The sequence below is a fragment of the Calidris pugnax genome, unplaced genomic scaffold (assembly GCF_001431845.1).
Source record: "Calidris pugnax isolate Ruff unplaced genomic scaffold, ASM143184v1 scaffold167, whole genome shotgun sequence".
In the NCBI taxonomy this organism is placed as follows: domain Eukaryota; kingdom Metazoa; phylum Chordata; class Aves; order Charadriiformes; family Scolopacidae; genus Calidris; species Calidris pugnax.
This window is the reverse complement of record NW_015091045.1, coordinates 1,119,159-1,139,030: the sequence shown is the minus strand read 5'-3', so window position 1 is coordinate 1,139,030 and position 19,872 is coordinate 1,119,159. Positions and strand designations below refer to the sequence as shown.

Here is a 19,872-nt window from a genome sequence, read left to right as displayed (position 1 = left end):
CCCGCCTCGCCGGGGCACGGCGCAGGCCCCGCGGGCTCGCAGCGAGGCCCGGCCCGGCGGGCGGGGGGGAAGAGCGGGGCGAAGGGGGGGTCGGACCAGGCCCGGCCCGGCCCGGGAGGGGAACGCGGAGGCCCCGGGCCGGCGGAGGAGGTGAAGGGGTGGGCACGGCCTGTGAATCCCCGGCCTGGGAGTTGAGGTGGTGCTGCTCTAGGGTGCCGGGGAGGAGGAGGAGGAGGCAGGCCGAGGCGGTGCAGCAGCTGGCAGCGGGGCAAGGCTGCTCACTCACCGGCTTATTTTGAAACGCCTGCCCCTGTTTCCCGAGTGGGGTGGGATTGGGATGGGAGAGGTGCTGAAAACCACCCCGCAAAGGAGAGGAGGAGGGAATGCCATCCCCTGCTGGGAGGGATGGAGGGGGGTCCTGGGCAGGCCCCGGGAGGGAGCTGGGCCCTGCGGTGGGGTGTGAGGAGGGGGAAAGGCTCGGGAACTTGTGGCAGCCCCTTCCCCAGGCCAGCATCCCGGCGTGGGGATGCCATTCCCTCCCGGATGGTCGCCCTGCGCCCCGTAATGGGGGAGAGAGCTGGGAGTACTTGAACATCTTTGCGTTCATGGCTTGCCTGTCATTTTCCTCGGTGCACAGATTTCCTGTTTTGAAAACTGGGCTTGTAGCTTTGTTGGGGCTTTAAAGGCAATAGTAGAAATAGGGTTCTCTAATAACCGCGTTTAGTATCCCATTAGTTTTTGAGGGTTGTTACTGGCTTGGGAGAGCAGTTGTAAATGCCCCTGGATGGATTCGCTTTGCCCCCTGTAACTTAGATCTGCAGCGTTTGGAGGAAACGGCAGGGACAAAATGGACAGTTAATAAAAGGAACAATTGTATACTGCCTATTCTAGAGGGCACTTGCTGCCCTTCAAGAACTTTCCTCATCGCATATGCTCTTTATACAGCAAATCTTTATCTTCTATCTCTTTCCTTTTTTTTTTTTTTTTTCCTACCTTAGTCCAGAAAATGAAACTGGAACAGACATTTCTGGAAATGAACTTGATTGGTGCGGTTGGGAAGATGTGATTCACAGTTATAATGAATGCTGAAATTTGTCCCATTTTTTCACAGTTCAGTATTCGAATTGTGTATTTCCTGATTTTTAACCTGTTTACACAACTGTGCTGGGTTTGGGTTTTTTTTTTAACCCTTCAAATAATGGCATCCACTGTGTTGGATTGCCAAGAGGTACCCCAGGTACATCCACTGTATAGAGGCAGCTGTTACGCTAGATGTGCCTGATGCTTTATAAAGTAAAAGGTTTAAACAAGCATTATTTTCTTCTTATAATCCCTTTCTGTGCTTGGAAGAACCAAAGCTATTGTCAGTGAAATTTGGAGTTTGGGGTGATCTAGTATTTCCAGGATTAGCCAAAAATAAATTATGGGGTAAAGAATGCTGCTTGCTTTTTTTTTTCCTTTTTTTTTTTTTTTTTTTTGGTGAATCAGGTAATTGCTGGGCAAGTTACCCAAAAGAAACGCTGACTCGTCTTTCCTGAGAAAGGCATAACAGTCCTTCCAGCATAAGGATTTTCAGATATTAGTGGGAGCGCTTTTTTGTTCCTTTTTTTTTTTTTTTTTCTGCTAGTCATGCAGCACGGATGAAAAGCTCTGAAGCTTTTAGTCATAACACTCTGGTCCCATGTTTTCCTTCTAATAAAGCATCCAGTGGGAGAATGTGACATAATTGGTTTCTTGGATTTAGAGATCTTGAAATGGCTGGTACAAGGGATAGAAGAGGAAGCTCTCCAGCAGGGTTATGGTTTAAAAACAGTAATGTGGTGGCAAAGTCGTGTTATTATTACATGGTAATCTTGCATTTCACTTGTGAGAAAATGCTTTCTACATGGCTGTGCTGCAGAACAGGCACTTTTGAGTCTCGTCAGTGGCACGGAATATTAAATCTCTCTCCTTTCCTTGCATTGCATAATCTGAGTGTTGTTCTCTCGTAGCAGCAGAAATGATGGAAGAATTGCATAGCCTGGACCCACGACGGCAGGAACTACTGGAGGCCAGGTTCACGGGAGTCGGGGTTGCTAAGGTGAGGATGAGTTGGTAACAGGCATGGCTGCTTATCCATCCTGCGCTGCACTTTGTTGTTGTTTTTAATTTCTACATTGATAATTTTGCTTTGCTAGCAGAATGTTTTGTGTCAATAGTTGTTTTGAACGCTAACTTGCTTGAAGTATGTTTAAGAGGAATGAAAATGGGATCTCTATGAGCAGATGTTTAGCTATACAGATGATTTTGGGTTCTAATTAAGTTCTTAGGAGTTGCTCCATCTTAAGGCAGCATGTACTCCCCCAAAAAAACCCGCGACAACTTTCTTGGCAAGTGGGAATCTCACCTGTCTCTTCCTTTCTCCAAGAATGCATTGGAGAACTGAATTTGGCCACTCACTAGATACAGTTTCAAGTTTACTGTGTTTGATACAACATGTAACCAGACATAATATATTGAGGAATTTATTCCGTTCTCTGGGAGTGCAGTGTGCTAAAATTGTGTACTCGGTCGCACAGAACACACACACACACAAAAGTATTTGAAGGTAAGCTCTCCTGATCCACAACCTGCTAGTAAAATCCCATCTTTGTCCTCACGTACAACTGCATAACTGTTCAGTAGCTGCCTTTTTTTTGAGTAAGGCGCTTAAATAACAACGTTGTGTGGTTGCTTTATGTACTAGCGTTAAGCTGTTAGTTCTCCAGATGTTGGTAGTGTTAATTGATAGTCTCTCTCTGAGCAATGAAGTGGTGGCAGAACTCTTAAACTAGGTCAGTGATAAGGAGTTTACTTTTGAGGAAGATACTGAGTTTTGGACAACATGAATGTAGATGGTAAAACAACACATCATTGCTAGAGAATTTTCAGAAACCTCATAGAATTATTTTAAGAAGAATCTGTAGATGCTGTATTTAGAAAAATTCAGAGCAAATCAGAACTTGAAAAAGGGTTTAGTTTGAGTTCATACTTTTCTTTCTGATCTGTACTTCAGTCAGGACCCAAACAAGGTTAAGTCTTGGAAGGGAACAGGAGAAAGTAACTTTTTCAGCTGCAAGGTGGGGTAGTGAGGAAGATTAATGCTAGAAGTTGTTAAGGGACAGCAGTTTTAGTTACTGAAGTTAAGTGCGGGGGGTATTTTTGATCTTTCCCCCTACACTTAAGACTTTTAATCTTAAGGCTTTTACTAGCATAAAAATTTATGCTACCTAAAGTATTTACGATCTTGAAAGAACTTGTTTTATACAACATTACAACTTTTAATGTACTTTTTCATCTGTTTCTTGTCTCTTCCCCCCATATATGTCACTTTAACATCTTTAGCTGGACCAGTGTAGATAAAGCCAAACAACTTTCTAGACTGCAAAGACTTAGAAGCATAGACACTGTCGTTGCTTTAAAATGGTGCCAACATACTCAGTGCTCACAAAGAATGTTAGGAACTATTCCTTTTAAAGGAATAACCTTTAAAAGATACAGGAAAGCAAGTCTTAATTATGTTTTAAATATGTTTGGAGCAGAAGGTACATGCCCTTTCTCTGTAGGGTGAATATTGAAAGCTCATTTTTGTTTCTAAAGCATACCCAAGTAAAAAAGCCTCATTTCTTGGGGCTTTGCTCTGAGCAAAGCTGTTCTGTTACTGAGTTTTATTTTTATCTGTTGTTGTATAGAGTTTTACTTTGTACTAGTCAGTAAACTGTTAAAGTGCAAACGATATGTATTAATTTACTTGCTAATTTGCAATAGAACAGCCAACCGTTGATATGAATTAGCATGACTCTACTATGTTGCAGCAAATCTTGGTTGCAATATTAATCTCAGATACTACATTCCCTCCCAGGTTGGTGCTTCAAATTCCCTCCCTACCCCCCCAAGCCTCCGTCCGTCATGCTCCGCACTGGCATTGGTAGGTCACTGTCTTAAAGGGAATATATTGGGAAAAGCTGTGATACAATTTGTATGATTCAACTAAGATTTTTAGCTCTCTCCAATTAAATGTTTAAGGAAAGCTACGTAGAGTAAGTTAGTGCCATCTAGTGGGACCGGGCCTGGCACATCCTCCTGGGATAGAAGGTATTCTGTTGCTGTTTATTGCATAAAAGGAAGAAATGTCATCTTAGATGCTCTCCTATTGGGTGAAGGCAGCAGGCAGTTGTAACTGAGCTTCCTGCCTTCCACCGACTGGGTGTATCGCTCCGTGGGTTTGGTTAGGATTCTTTAATGTTTAAAAATACAGGCTGCATTTTGGACCTGCATCAAACTAATGCTCTAGTTTACATCCTTCATACAACTGCAGTTTGAAAGCTCGCTTTCCCTCCGTGTTTGCAAGTAAAGAGCCACCGTACGTGTTTCTGGGAACTGAATGAGACTAAGCTGATCTAGAATAATTTTTTAGGCTGCAAAGTAGGAAAAAAAAAAGCTTCTGGCCATCAGAGTCATGGGATTCTGGAAGAGCTTTCCAGTAACAGTAGTAGAGGACAGAAATCCTAAACTGTTTTGGAAACAGCTGTGTGCTGTCACCTCCTGTGGTAGCTGAAGGCACAACCCAATGACTGAGGTCATTTGCAGTCCCAAATGCTTCAAAATTGTGTTGCAAGTCTGTGACGAATTATCTTACTTAGTAGCTGGAGAATATATTTCTCTAGAATCTTGGAGTTAATACGTGGAAACAAATTTAGGAGCAAGGAATGTTTCTAGGCAACTGTTATACTCCTGTGGTTCATCCAGGTCACTAGATAGCTTCAAAAAGCCAGTGATGCTTTAGATGTCTATTCTTGCCATGTGGTAAAGTGCCATTATTCCCCAAATGCGCAAAGCTAGTCCTTGAATTAACACATGACTGCCTGACACCTACCACTATTCCTGCTTATTTAGCTCCTGTTTATGTTTACTTACTAGGGAAAATCTAAGCACATTCACTTGAGGCGTTATTCTGATTAGTCATCTCAGTCATCTTCCTTGGGTCAGCAGGTACAGAAGACAAAATGTGGTTTGTTTCTCTAGATAACATTGTTTAATTTTGTCTGTTCTCATCTTCTGCCTCCCTTCCCCCTGTTTGGGTGCTGCCTTTAAGATATCAAGTGGGTTAACTCCAAAGGATTTGTGTCATTTCCACAGGTTTCTCTTGGATAAGAATTAGGATGGGTAATTGTGATGGGTGACTCTGTATTTGCACGTGGCTTGTCTCAGGCTTAGCCAGGGTGGATCCTCACAGCAGCACACGTATCTTCTACAAGTTTGGTCTTTAAAAGATCTTCAAAAGAAGTTGTGTGCACTGCTTTATTCAGTTTTTAAACTAAAAAGCATGAAGTATTTCTAGAGAGAGTAACCTTCTCTGGCGTGCTATAGGAGTCTTGTAGATCCAGATGCCTGTGCTAGAATTGAAGAAGTACCGCTCATGATGGTAGTTAGTGCTCCCTTTCCTCCCTCTTTGAGGTATTGTAAAGAGGGAAATGAAAATAACCTGAAGAGTGTCACTTATGCTGCGGAACATCTGCCTCCAAAAAGAGAATTGCTCTTAAAAAAGAACAGAATTTACTCGTGTTATTTTGGTTTTTACCCTTCCTCTGTCACTCTAGCAGTCTTGACCAGTTAAGTAAGTACCAGTTGTGTGGTAGCAACGTTCTTGGCAGCAGAGTTACCAAGTTGAGGATTTGTGTTTGAGAATAATCACGTCTTCCTTGGAGGGAAGTGGTGCTGCATAGTGATGGTCCTTAACACATGTCACAGGCCACAGAGTGTGCCAGGACTTTATGTCGGGCACTTGGAAATTGTTTGGATGCTTCCATGTGCAGCTTTAATTATCTCAAATGTGTTGTCTGGCTATTAGAGCCCAGAGATAATTGTCAGGTCTCAAGTTCTCTTTCTGCCCCCGAATGGAAGGTTAGGAGGAATTGCGTGACCCTTCTGTCCAGTTTGCCATCAGTAAAATAAAAATACAATTTTTTTCAACCTGTGAGAGCTCTTGAGGCATAATGGAAGCCAAGCAAGTCCTGCTGCAAATCTGCTTACCCATCTGATATAGTGGAGGTTACCTGTGAGCATCTGATAGTTGATTAACTTCTCATGGCAAAAAGACCTGAGTGATTTGGGGATTTCGTTATTTGGTTATAATTTGGTTATAATACTGAGCTTTTCTAAAAGCCCAATTAAGAAGCAGGCTGTAATTCTCATACTTACGTGATGCTTGAAATAAGATAAGAATATGGTAATTGAGCCTGATTTATACAGTAGCACTAGACCAGAGTAACTGGAAAACCATTCAACCATTTCACTTTGGTGTAAGCCTCCGTGGAGTCAGCACTAACTTTTAGTGGAAGTAAGGATTGACCTTTTCCTTTTGAAATCTTTTGATTTGCTATGGAATTCAGAAGAACTCGGGCTACCTTGGCTTGAGGTAATGAAGCATGTCTCTGCCATTGAGTTAGCAAGAGAATTTTGCAATATGTGTTGCTGTAAGTCCGCATTGGAGGCTCTGGCTTGGCAGCTTGGGTTCCTAGAGCTCTCTTTCAATACGAGGAGTTGGAGAGCACAAAATGGAGACGGCCCAACGTAAGAGTTGCAGACAGGCCTGAGGGATTATTTTCGGGAGCTTGGAGAGGCTGAGGAAATGCACAAGTCGTGCAAGACTTGAGGAGGAGATAGCAAAGCCAGCCTGACTCAACCTGCCCTCACCTACGGAAGATCCGATGGGAGCTATTGTCAGGCGAAGTCATTTCTATTGAAACTTCAGCCATTGTGCCTCATGTGGCCTTTCCAGGGCTCTTGCAAAGGGAGAAATGAGTAACCAACTCGCGTGAGTGGACAGATTTTTAAATTCTTGCCTTTGAGTAGGAGTCTTGAAAGCACCTGCTCCTGCTGCATCCACTTCTCAACATGGAGGTTCTGTTGTGCATAGGTAGGTCATGGACTTCGAAGCAGCAGTTGATAGGTGAATCACAAGGGAAAAGAGCACGCCAGCTTATCTCAGAAAGAAATTCCTTGCGGAGGAGGAAGTGTGTGCTGTTCTTGTGCTTGTCATTTGGGTAAACACTATAGAAACTATTAGCTTATTTCAGATGACCCACGTATTTTGAATTTTTGCTGAGCCCCATCACCGGTTCTCTTGACAGGGTACAGTGGCTGAGTGGGCTGGAAGTGAGACCAAAGAAGTGCAGTATTATCCCAAAGTAGTCTATGCTAGAAAGGCAAGATGCCACTGCAGATGACGTCTTCAGGAACAAAATTTATAAGCCCTTCCTGTGTAAACTATTACATGTTTTTTATTCCCTACTGCTACTTCCCCAGCAATATTCTGCTGTTGGTATTCTTTGCCATTGCTTACTTGGTTTTTTTAGGTTTGTTCCTTTAATTCCTTTTGTGTCATGACCACTTATAATGGTATGCTAAATTAAGTACTGATCATTTATCCAATGTCAGTTGCTGAGTTAAATATAAACAGTTAGGAATGATAAAACATAAATTTGAAGGGATTTTTATACACACACTCGCTGCCTGTTAGTTGAGGGGGAGATGCTCAGATGTATGGTTTCTCGTAGCCGTTGTCTAAACCTGTTGGTGTAAGCAGCTGATAACAGGAGGTTACGTGTAAAACTAGTTAATCTCATGGGATGATCAGGAAAACTTGCTTTTCCTTCCTCTTGCATATGGAAGAGGTGCAGCTGAGGACTAGGCCACGTTCCTTAAACATCCTAGGTATTGAATCTTTATTGCTTCGAGTACAGCACGTTGGTGTTTCTATAGCCAGAATTCCTCAAAACAAGACCTTTTTTTGCCAACTTTGACATAACAAGATGGTTCAGCTGCTTGTCTGTAAGATAGGCCTAATCCTTTACTCTAAGAGAAGTGTCAGTGGAAGGTCCTCTAGAAGATCATCAAGGAAGAGGAAGGCTCATGCAGTGGAAATGGGTCAAAACTTGCCTATGAAGAATTAATCTTGCATTTATTCCCATTCCAATATCAATACACATGACAGTGAACTGGCTGGATACTTACAGACATCTGACAAGCTGTTCTTCTCTGGTTCCATAACTACGTAGTTAGTTCCTTTTCACCCTTTCTACTATTGACTTAAGTTCAATTTTAAAATTTTATCAGGGTATTTTTTAGAGGATCTTTTAAAATAAAGGGAAAATAGTTGTTTTGCTCATCAAGAATCTGTGATCAGAACTGAACTGCTCTTTTGTTGATGCAAAAATCGAATTTGATTCCAACTGCTAGAGCTGTAAATTTCCCACGCGGAATAGTTGGTACAGGTAGTTGTGGTACTAAATGTAAGAAAAACATTGTGGATTTTGTTTTGGGCATTTTTCCAGCTGCTTGCATTCCAGAACTTTATATTTGGATGCGTCTGAGTGTATTATTTTTTACTGGAGAGGATAAACTTGTATTTCTGAAAAAAATCTTAGGCTCGTTTCTAACTATAGACAGCCTCATCCATCTGTGTATGTCTCCAGGTCACCCTGGAATTCGGGTCTGTTGCTGAAACGTTGGCCCTTTGTGAGCCCCTGATGTGCCCTTTCAACCACAGTGTTCCTGAAAAGCTCAAATGTGGCATTTGGGGAACAGCTGTTCCTGTCATTTGCTCTCCACGTGCAAAATGGAGGCAGGGAGATTTTAGCAAATGTGGAAACAACTTTCACTTTCATCTTTATCATGTCAGACCCCCAGCCTGTCCCATCTGAGACCCCCAAATGCTCACTCGATGAGATGCTCCTGCACCTAATGAAGCTTTTCACGCTCGCACAGAGGGTTGGTGCCTTGGATGTGCTGCTGGGGTCTGAGCTCGTGAGAGGAAGTGGAGGGTTTTAGAGGACAGCTTTTGTGTTGTTTATATACAAGCTTCTTACATGGGGGAAAAGATTAACTTTCTGTTGCCACTTGCCATAAGATATTATATTTTTTTAATCAATGAAGCCTTCATGTGGATGTAGCCCAGGGTAGTGTGGGCACTTCTGTTAAGTCCTATTGGCCGAGGAATAAATCCCTCACATAACCAAGAGTTGTACTTGTATGATTTGTAGTGGTGAGGAGCTTGCTTATCTGTCTAAAAAGCAAGTAAATTTTAAGTTTTTGTATTGCTGAAGACATGAACTAAAACATCTTTCTGATCTTGAGCTATTTGTGTGATGAGTTGAAGGGGCAACTGCATGGCTTAAGCAATATCATCTACAATTTTTCTTAAAAGTAATTTGTTAAAAGAGAATCCCAAATGTGTAGCTTCTTGAGCTGGTCAAGTGGGGGTTTTTTTTGTTGTTGTTGAAGCATCTAAGCATGTCCTTTTAGGAGGAACAAATTTGGTAGTTAACATTCCCAGTGTAATACAAAAGGTAAACAGAACTTTCACTTTCTGTGGCTGCCTGCTTGGAATTTGGGGTTAGTAACAGCTAGGTTTGTGTCACAGGTGGTGACTGTCTTATAAATGGGGAAGGGAGTGCTGCTACCCTCAAAAATAATCTACTGTGGGATTTCTCTGTGGTGTTAAGGCTTCTCCCCCGCCCCTCCCATAAGTCTTCTGCTCGAGTATATAATGAGAAGTGGCTTTGCCTTGAGGAAAGACTGATTGGTGGGAAGTGGTTTACTGCAAAAATAAGACTGCTAAAATAGAATGGATCTTTGGGAAAAGATGCTCACAAGTTATTAATGGAGAGGTGGCTTTATCATGTCATTCTTCCTGTTAATACATTCCATCAGTAAATGTGAATCTTGTTTTTATATCTTTGTCAAATTCGTCTAGATTTCTTAAGTTAGATCTGTAGGAGGATACTTTTGTGTCAGAGCACTAGGATAAAACACAGTGACTTTGCATGATTCACTTTTCTTTCCTTTTAAAACCGGTTTTGATATAGATTTTAAAAAAAATAGTTCTCAGAACTGCTTGGATACGTAAAAATGCAGATGTGTATCCAGTAGAGCTTGCAAAGATGCAAGCAGATGCTTGTAGGTATCTGGATACTATTTTGGTAAATCTGTTCTAGCCTCTTCAATTTGTGCTTTAGCCTGGTAGGAGCAACTGCTCTGTTGGTGGGTCAGCCACGGGACCGTAAAATAGCCTAGTGGGAAAGATGGCCTTAGGGGTGCCAGTTGTCCTGCTGTTAACATAACTCTCACTTGTTCATTATCTTAGTGTTAAAAAAAGCATAAAAATTACGCGTTTAAAGAAAAATCAGTGATACTGCCAGCATCTGATAACAGTAATAGCTGCCTTCCCAGATGGAAGATGGCTCTGAATTCATAGGCCAGACTCAAGCAGATGCTTGCCTGAAGAGCCAAGCTTGGAACTACTGCTACTCAACAAATCACAAGTTTTGTTTCTCAAACCGGTTGTCTTAGACTTTTTCTGAATACTGCCTTGGCCATTTTATGGATGTGGTTAAATAGAGCAGTTAGGACATAAATTGAGGTAGAAATATGATTGCAGAGGCTGGATCAGCATATTGAGACAAGACAGTCCAACTTCCATCTTGCTCCAAACCACTTCAGAAGTTTTTTTGTGCCCCATCATGTGCCTGGGTGTTTGACCCGTGTTGCTGCCGTACCCACGTGACATAGAGCAGCGTAGTTAGCCCTGAGATGCAATGTTTGATAGGACGTATCTGCCTTGTATGGAAGTTGTTTCTAACAGTCTTTGCTTGTTTTTCACTAGGGTCCATTAAATAGTGAGTCTTCCAACCAGAGCTTGTGCAGCGTGGGTTCTCTGAGTGATAAAGAATTGGAGGTAAGCGGCCACAAATCCTCGGGCTAATCGGGTTTGAGGTGGACATGACTGAAATCAAAACATAGAAGGAATTGTGAGTGACAGTGTGCTTTGTTTGCGGTGTGAAAGGGACTAGTGGAAGTATTTTGTCTGGATCTTAACCCCCCAGTCTCTGGACCGTGGTGTGAAACAGTCTTCCTTGAAGCTTCCCACTGTAGAAGGCAGATCTTGCCCAACCCCAAAAGCACAGCATTCATAAAGCTTATCATAGGAAATTGTTTTCAGCTGCATTGTGATTTGTTTCCTGGGTTTGGATGCAGTTTGGGCCAAATAAAAAGCCAGAGAGCATTAATGGAAAAGTTTGCCTTGCCTATTAAATATGTGAATTTGCAGAAGCTTGTACAAAGCGGAGCATTTTTATGAATCGCTCTGTGGAAGTGTGGGGACGTGAAAATTGATGCTTTGTCCCTGTTTAATCTCACTGCTTTAGGATTAACTATTTCAAAACACTTGCTAAAGCAGCACAATGAATCGCAGAGTTACATTTTTTACTTTAAAATTCCATGTTAGTAAAGCAAAAGTTCAAGTTTAAATGCATTTTCTTACGCATTTAAAAAACTTTCCACACGATTATCAGGTAAGTTTTGGATCATATTTCCCTCCATTATATGGCAGAACTGGTGTGAGGTGTCTGGTGAAGACGATTATCAGGTAAGTTTTGGATCATATTTCCCTCCATTATATGGCAGAACTGATGTGAGGTGTCTGGTGAAGCTAAGTTTTTCGAGAATGCAGTATCTTAAATTCCATACAAGTAAGTATAGCTGAATTCATAGGCCAGACTCAAGCAGATGCTTGCCTGAAGAGCCAAGCTTGGAACTACTGCTACTCAACAAATCACAAGTTTTGTTTCTCAAACCGGTTGTCTTAGACTTTTTCTGAATACTGCCTTGGCCATTTTATGGATGTGGTTAAATAGAGCAGTTAGGACATAAATTGAGGTAGAAATATGATTGCAGAGGCTGGATCAGCATATTGAGACAAGACAGTCCAACTTCCATCTTGCTCCAAACCACTTCAGAAGTTTTTTTGTGCCCCATCATGTGCCTGGGTGTTTGACCCGTGTTGCTGCCGTACCCACGTGACATAGAGCAGCGTAGTTAGCCCTGAGATGCAATGTTTGATAGGACGTATCTGCCTTGTATGGAAGTTGTTTCTAACAGTCTTTGCTTGTTTTTCACTAGGGTCCATTAAATAGTGAGTCTTCCAACCAGAGCTTGTGCAGCGTGGGTTCTCTGAGTGATAAAGAATTGGAGGTAAGCGGCCACAAATCCTCGGGCTAATCGGGTTTGAGGTGGACATGACTGAAATCAAAACATAGAAGGAATTGTGAGTGACAGTGTGCTTTGTTTGCGGTGTGAAAGGGACTAGTGGAAGTATTTTGTCTGGATCTTAACCCCCCAGTCTCTGGACCGTGGTGTGAAACAGTCTTCCTTGAAGCTTCCCACTGTAGAAGGCAGATCTTGCCCAACCCCAAAAGCACAGCATTCATAAAGCTTATCATAGGAAATTGTTTTCAGCTGCATTGTGATTTGTTTCCTGGGTTTGGATGCAGTTTGGGCCAAATAAAAAGCCAGAGAGCATTAATGGAAAAGTTTGCCTTGCCTATTAAATATGTGAATTTGCAGAAGCTTGTACAAAGCGGAGCATTTTTATGAATCGCTCTGTGGAAGTGTGGGGACGTGAAAATTGATGCTTTGTCCCTGTTTAATCTCACTGCTTTAGGATTAACTATTTCAAAACACTTGCTAAAGCAGCACAATGAATCGCAGAGTTACATTTTTTACTTTAAAATTCCATGTTAGTAAAGCAAAAGTTCAAGTTTAAATGCATTTTCTTACGCATTTAAAAAACTTTCCACACGATTATCAGGTAAGTTTTGGATCATATTTCCCTCCATTATATGGCAGAACTGGTGTGAGGTGTCTGGTGAAGCTAAGTTTTTCGAGAATGCAGTATCTTAATAGTGGAAAACTGAGTATTCATTCTTATTTTACTTGTTTTTTCAATGGCCTTCTGTAGAGTAATTTAAATTGACCAAGCTGACATAATCAAATCTACCATTCCTTGCTTTTTCAGTCTGTAACAGATAATGTGTGTAATTTTTGTTATGTAAGTACTTGAATGGAAAAACAACTTAAACTGAATCTCATTAATATGCTCACAGTTCCATGGAGGCTGTAATGGAGCCTGTGGTGTTACAGTCACGCCAACGCTGTGCGTGAGTTGCTCTTCACTACGCACTTAGGAGGCTCTGTCACTGACTTTTACATGTACAGGAGCTATCTCTAGATGGTTATGGAGTTTTCAGTCCCCCCATTCTCAAAAGTACTTTGCAGGCACAGCAGCCACCTCTGTCTTAACATCCCCTCCATCCTCTTACCAGAACAATAACATGTCAGTGGATTCCCAGCTGGTAACATGGGACTGTAGATGTTCAGCATCCCCATGGGACCCAGCCAGGTTTAGATTCTGGCTGTGTCAGCTTTATCCTTGTTATCCTGTTAAAGGAGGTAGATTGATTTCTGTGCTTACTGTGTGCAAGTCTTTTGGCAGAGATCTTTCAACAGGGTACTTTGGACTTTGGTTTCCAAAGAGCATGAAACTTAGGTTTACCACAAACGTTCTGGCCGTGGCTTTCCCTCCCCCAGAGCTGTGTTTTGCACACTGTGGTTTTCTTCCTGCCCCCAGGCTATAGTTTAGTGGTGGCAGCAGTGATTGTAAGGCCTATAGCTCGGAAATTATTTGGGACCCTTTGGGATAAGAGATGTTTTTACAATGACGTTGGTGATGGAAATGACAAGATCCCTTTCTTTCCAGCAACCTCAGTGAGTTGCTTCTAGCCCAGTGTTGCCTAATGTTTTCAGCAGGTCTGGTCACGAGTGACCCTCCTGATGGGGAAAACTCCACACTAGGGTCTTCTCCACTCTCATGTGTCTGGGCTTCATAGCCATGCACAGACAGATAGACACCATGCTTTTGAAGACTTCAGGCATCCCACCTGTATTGTACCTGTGCATAAATCTATCGCTGTCCACTGATAAACTGCCCCTCAGGTCTCTGGTTGCTCACAGAAATGGCAGATGCAACCGACCCTTGAGTTTGATGAGGAAAAGTCCAGATGAATTGCTGTGTCTGTGGCAGCTTTCTCCTGGGAGCTCTGCCTTGGTTTGTGTACGGTCACAGTTGTGCACACCAGTGGAGAGGACAGTTCTGGTAGCCATCTGAAACAACACTGGGAAGAAGCATTAGCTGCAGGTGACATGAATTGTCCTGCTCGATGGCAAGTAGCCACCAGGCTGCAAATTGGGGTGTCTGTACTCAAACCTCTTGTCACTATTCCTCTTATACCAGTACTGTGATCACCATGAAATGGTTTATACAGGTTTTTTTAAGTGTTTGAACTTGTTCTCTTAACCATCTGAAGTAACTGGGCAGCAGAGGCTGGCTTGCTGCAGCTGAAATAGGAAAAAAAATTAACCTCATTCCTAACCGTGTTCTCTCCCTTCTGCAGCACATATATCAGAAGGTAGTAGCTGTTGGAGAGCAGTTGTTTCTTTAAGTAGCAGCAGTAGAAACAAATGCACCAGAGAAGCGAAATGGCCACTGGGGATATGGAGGAGATTATTGTGTTTTGGTATTTTCTTTAAATCTTGGAATAACTGCAGAAATGTTAATTTTGAAGTATTGTTTAACAGACTCCCGAGAAAAAACAGAATGACCAGCGGAATAGAAAAAGGAAAGCAGAACCCTATGAGACCAGTCAAGGTAATTCATTCTCCTGACCCTGCTGCAGGATTTCTGAACGGTTGGTAATTTGTGCACGTTTGGCACAGTCAGTGTCCTAGGAAACTAATGGCTCTTCTCAAGGGTGTGTCAGGCAGCTTGTTATAAACTACTCCATGATGGTGTAGTTCTCTTCTGGGAGCCTTGTTATCCTCATTGGCAGGAAAATACTCGTCCACAGCTTATTTGCACAAACTATTGCATTTTTACGGGACAGACTGCCCAAAGGCTTAATATGGCTTCTCTGGAGTGTTGTTTTGGTCCCGTGATGCTGCATATACAGCAGCCAGACTTCAAAATACAGGCTGTACTCTCTTCCTTGCTTTTTGAGACGTATTCCTGCCTCATTAGAGTAAGTTCTTACCATAACAAATAGAGAACAAACTGTGCCCAAGTCTAAAGCCGGCAGTGCTGTCTCTTCAGAAAAAACCCAGCGTGTTTGAGACTGAGTTCAGATTTCTAGCAAGTGGGCATAGGGGCAGATTTCTATTTCCTTTGTTCTTCAACGAGGATTGTGTTGACAGAACTGCTTTGATAATATTAAAATAAGAGAAAAGGGCTACGTTTTAATGAGCTGGTATTAAGCCACCACTAATTATCTGTCTAACTCTTACAGTAATGCCAGGGAGAGATCTAAGATGCAGTAATTTACCTGAAGGTGGAGGACTAGAAGCACCCTTTGCTCTGTCCTTACCTTGAAGGAAATTCTTGAGAACCTATGCAACATTCAATGATGTTTAGTGCTTTCTAAGTACTTTAGCAAGTGCAAATGCTGCTTGATTGGATTTGACATGTTTGGAATTGAGAGTTAATTGAATTGTCAACTGTAAACCCCCGCAACAACAGCACAAGAGCTGTAACCCTGGGGCAGTCTTTTGTGTGCAGAAGCTGCTGCTGTGATAGGTGTTGCACCTCCCTACAGCCAAAGGAGCATCAAAATGTAGGAGTAGGTTTTTAGAATGGCATCATAACTTCTGTTCTTAAAAATATGAACTCTTATTTTTGTCCTTTGTTTTCCTTTTTAGGAAAAGGCACTCCTAGAGGACATAAAATTAGTGACTATTTTGAGGTAAGCATCTTTGCATTGTCTGAGAAGTCTGCTTGAATCCCCATCATGCAAAATCCGTGGATGGAAGTCTGTAATGTGACTGCTGTTACTGATCCATCATCAGAGTCATTGATTGATGATGTTAACCTGATCTGCTCAGATCTGAGTAGGTAGAGGATGTGAGATTTTTGGAAGTTGGTTTTTAAATTAACGTTTCTTTGAACAGTTGATAAAGCAATTATTTAAAAGAACAGCCCCATAAGTATAGGTTTGAGGTTGATTTCCATCGGAACTTGGCTCTCAGATGAGGTTATCTCTGAGTGTACAAACTTATTTTGATAAGGGTCCAGTGCTGCAAAAGTCCTTCTGGTTTCAGTGGGAGGTTGTTTACAGTGTTGCCTCCTTAGAAAAGCTTGCTGAAGGAGACTGGCACCACACAGGAGACACAGATCCCTCCGCAAAAGAAGGATGGACATCCTAAAAATCAATATTCTTTTAATTGCATTTTTCTAGGTCTGCACAATCCAGAGCTCTAGCTGGTTCTTTATTTTACTGAGCAACTTGGAATCAGAACTTAAGTGCTTTTAAACACTGAGTTCTTTGCTGGCTGAAGTTTTTTTAGATGCAGGACTGTATTAATTTCTCTACCAACTAGACCAGTTACCCAGCTGTACTTGGTCTTCAACAGTGCCAGGTGCAGGGGATTCAGTGGAAGGGCACATTTCTTACTGCTCCTGTGGTGCACAGTTAAGATACGTGTCCTCACAGGGAGTGGGCTTCCCAATTCTATAAATTAAATCACAGATCTATATCTAAGACTGTGGGTTTATATCATTTTGTGTTAAAAAGAAGAATGTACTTTGTGCAAATATGAATGTTTGAAGTACTGTTGTTATTTTTGAACGCAGTGCGTGAAATATTAAGATTTTCCTCTTAGCTTATATTTGGTTGGTTTAAATGAATCCCTGGAGTCTATAAGGCTTCGTTTTTAAGATTAATGCATTTCTTCCGTGTCTGTTAAATTTGCTTAAATGTAGTATCTCTGTGGAATTACTGGTGATCAAATCTGTTCTCTTGGCCAGTTTGCTGGGGGAAGTGGCCCAGGAACCAGTCCGGGTAGAAGTGTCCCGCCTGTCGCCAGATCGTCACCGCAGCATTCCTTATCCAACCCCTTGCCGGTAAGTGTTCTCCCCGGGGATGGAGCTGGTGGCATGGCATTGATTAGGCTGGTGGTCCTGCTTCAGACAGGTAATAAAAAGTTCTGAACAGGAAAGAAAGGTGTCTTGGGGAGTGGTTTAGCTTATTCTCTATTCAGTTCTCTTTTTTTAAATCTGGAACTGACATCTGGCAGCAAAGCCAGATGTCTAGGACCCTGTAGCAGTGGCTAGTTCAGTTATAACTGATTAAAGCATGCAAGGTGAGTGGTTTTTAGCATGCTGTGTGGTTACGGATACATCACTGTCCTTAATAGAAGGTGGAACTGACATATTAGTTACCTTGTATTCTGTTGTAGCTCGTTAACTTCTCCATGGAGTTGGGAGTATGGTGTATAGAATCATAGAATGGTTAAGAGTTGGAAGGGATCTTAAAGATCATTGAGTTCCAACCCCCCTGCCCTGGGCAGGGACACCTCCCACCACACCAGGTTGCTCCAAGCCCCCTCCAACCTGCCCTTGAACCCCTCCAGGGATGGGGCAGCCACAGCTTCTCTGGCCAACCTGGGCCAGGCTCTCACCACCCTCACACCAAAGAAGTTCTTTCTAGTATCTAACCTAAATCTCCCTTCTTTCAATTTAAAACCATTACCCATAGCACTGGTACAATGATATTCTGACCTTGATTGGGCCCTTTGGGTATACTGCAAAACATGGATATCATAATTATATTGGGAAGGTCTTTTACTTCTGTTTACATGCACGTGCCTTGTAAGGGGCATTAGCAAAAGCTTGCAAAGGAATGTGTATACATGCACATCTGCTGTTATTTTTTTGTTACGTAATTCCATTTTGCTGTCCCAGCATTTCTGCAAGATCTGAATGTGAAGAAATCACCGGTATTTTTAAGCCATTTTAGCACAGAGCAGCTAAAGAAATTTCTTTCAACAGCAAAGCCATATTCAGAGGCTGCAGTGTCTGATCTCTAGTTCTGAACGTTGCCTGGGTCCCTCTTTAAAAATTCTCAGCATTTGTTGAGTGTCACAAAGGTATGAAGCATTATGGGAAAGGTTAGTATTCCAAAAACCAAATGCTAGGTCTTTACTGATTACATTATTCTGCAGAGACCTTTGCACAGTCCATGGATGTGTACTGAACTAAATCCCAGCCCTGAATGCTCTGCTCAGAATACAATATAAGTCGCTAAATTTTGGAAGCTTTTAATGCTGCTTTAAGGGAGGACATCAGATATGCTTCTAGGTATTTTTGATGTTTACAAAAATTAAAATATATCTTGTTAATTGAAAAGCCTTTTCTCCTGTCATATTAATTCACTGATACACATCTTAAAGAGAAGTTAGTGAAAGAAATACCATCTCAGAATGTTGTAGATGCATGAGGTATTAGGGACAGTTCTTGATTCCAGCAGACGAGACCCTGCAGGTGTTTATAATAAGTTGATTCTTCCTTTGGTTTTCTTCTTCTACACTTGTACATACTGAGTAGGTAGAAGTTTGAACAGTATTTCTCACGAGGTGAAGACTGATGTTACATTTAGGTTCAGCCAGACCAGGTTGTGTCACTCCTTATGCAGGGGCTCTTTGTGTTTCTTATCTTCTGTTCTTTACTCTTGCAGCTAAACCTACAATGTTTGCTTATTCATAACAAATTATGTGCATTTGTAAGATCTGTCCTCTTCTTACAAACTGAGTATCCGTGGTTTGAACTAAGCCCCAAAAAAAACAGGGGGATGAGTGAAAACTGGAGAAGATTGAGTATCTTACCCTTTACAGATGTCAGTATGATCTAGGAAGGGAGCAGTGTTAAAATGTCTTTCACGATGAGACAAACCTCCTCCAAACCTGTGAGTTAATCTATATTGTACTTGGAAATCTTCTGCAATCAGAACTTGCGGAGGAATGGGAATGACTTCAGGATGTTACTTCTTGTCTTCAAATCTCTTGACTGCTTTGAATTGCCTTGCTTCTCCTTTGATCAGAAGAATGATGTGCAGGTCTTCAGACTCTTCTGAGGTTGCTCTCATATACAAGCATTCTTTTGGGGAAGAAAGCACCCTCTTGACATTTGGAATGTTAGGCAGAAAATACGTTTCAGGTTGCAATTTAGGTTTTTAAGAAAAACTGAAGCCTGACCTGACTGTTTACTTTCTATGTGGCATGTGCCTGGCAGAGAGTTACAGCTTGGAAGGATTTAGATGATTATTACCCCGACTGCCAATTTTTAGCAGTGATGGGCTGGCTTTTAAAGCAAGGGCAATGAGATTCTGAGTGCTGTAATCAATGTAGCTCAGGTGATTTTTGTTCTTACTGAGCCCAGTTCCTGTATCAGCATTGGAAAATTAGTCTACTGCAGGAGAACGGAGCTGGCCTGTAAGAGATACAATGCATCTTTAAAAGATTTTGGGAACCCATTAGTACATTGCTTGTCTTGCAGGAGATTGGTCCCAGCTGTAATGACAGAAATGAGCTTGCCGTGACATCTGGGTCCTAGTCATGGTTAGGTTGCTGGCATTTGGCAGTTCTGACTCAGTTTACTTCACCAGAATAATGAATCTATTGTGACATCAGCTCTTTTAAAATGACTCCTTAAAAAAACATCAAGTAGCATAATTTTGATTGCATTGACCAAAATTGCAATGCACTAAGATTTTTGGATCTCCGACCTGTTTTGCCCCACTGGCTCTGAAATATATGTATGGAAGGGGGTGTGTTAACTGACAAGGAATTATGTCCCGTGTGTTCATTTGTTACTTTTTTTTTTCTTTAATTATAAACTTCATCTACTTTTTGATGTCTGCCATTGGAACAATCACTGCAGGAGTCCTGTTTGAGTTATCAGATCCTCACCATGCTGCCTGCCCATTCCTGAGCTGCTGCTTCGCTGACAACAGTTTTGGCAGAGTCAGAGAATTGCTTTTTTTTTTTAAAAAAAAAAAATATATATATAAAAAAAATAGAAAGTTCATTGTATTTTTTTTGACTGTGTTACAGCGGCGAGTGGAGCAGCCGCTGTATGGGGTAGACGGCAGCACAGCGAAGGAGCCGCCGGAGGAACACCCTGCTCCGCCA

The 19,872-nt window shown here is 42.0% G+C and overlaps 1 protein-coding gene across 4 annotated transcripts in view; it reads left to right on the top strand.

Annotated features, from left to right (window-relative positions):
- Nucleotides 1-1,950: 1,950 nt before the first annotated feature.
- The window catches only part of TLK2 (tousled like kinase 2), a 44,381-nt gene continuing 26,459 nt past the window's right edge, over nt 1,951-19,872 (top strand). For 2 of the 4 annotated variants that reach the window (XM_014956554.1, XM_014956553.1), the window contains exons 1-6: nt 1,952-2,080; nt 3,881-3,946; nt 10,685-10,756; nt 14,494-14,563; nt 15,607-15,650; nt 16,712-16,807. In XM_014956554.1, coding sequence (XP_014812040.1) covers nt 2,000-2,080; nt 3,881-3,946; nt 10,685-10,756; nt 14,494-14,563; nt 15,607-15,650; nt 16,712-16,807 — 429 coding nt within the window. In that variant the 5' untranslated portion in view covers nt 1,952-1,999. Of the gene's footprint in view, nt 2,081-3,880; nt 3,947-10,684; nt 10,757-14,493; nt 14,564-15,606; nt 15,651-16,711; nt 16,808-19,872 lie in introns of all 4 variants that reach the window. The other 2 variants (XM_014956551.1, XM_014956552.1) reach the window with 2 other exon arrangements.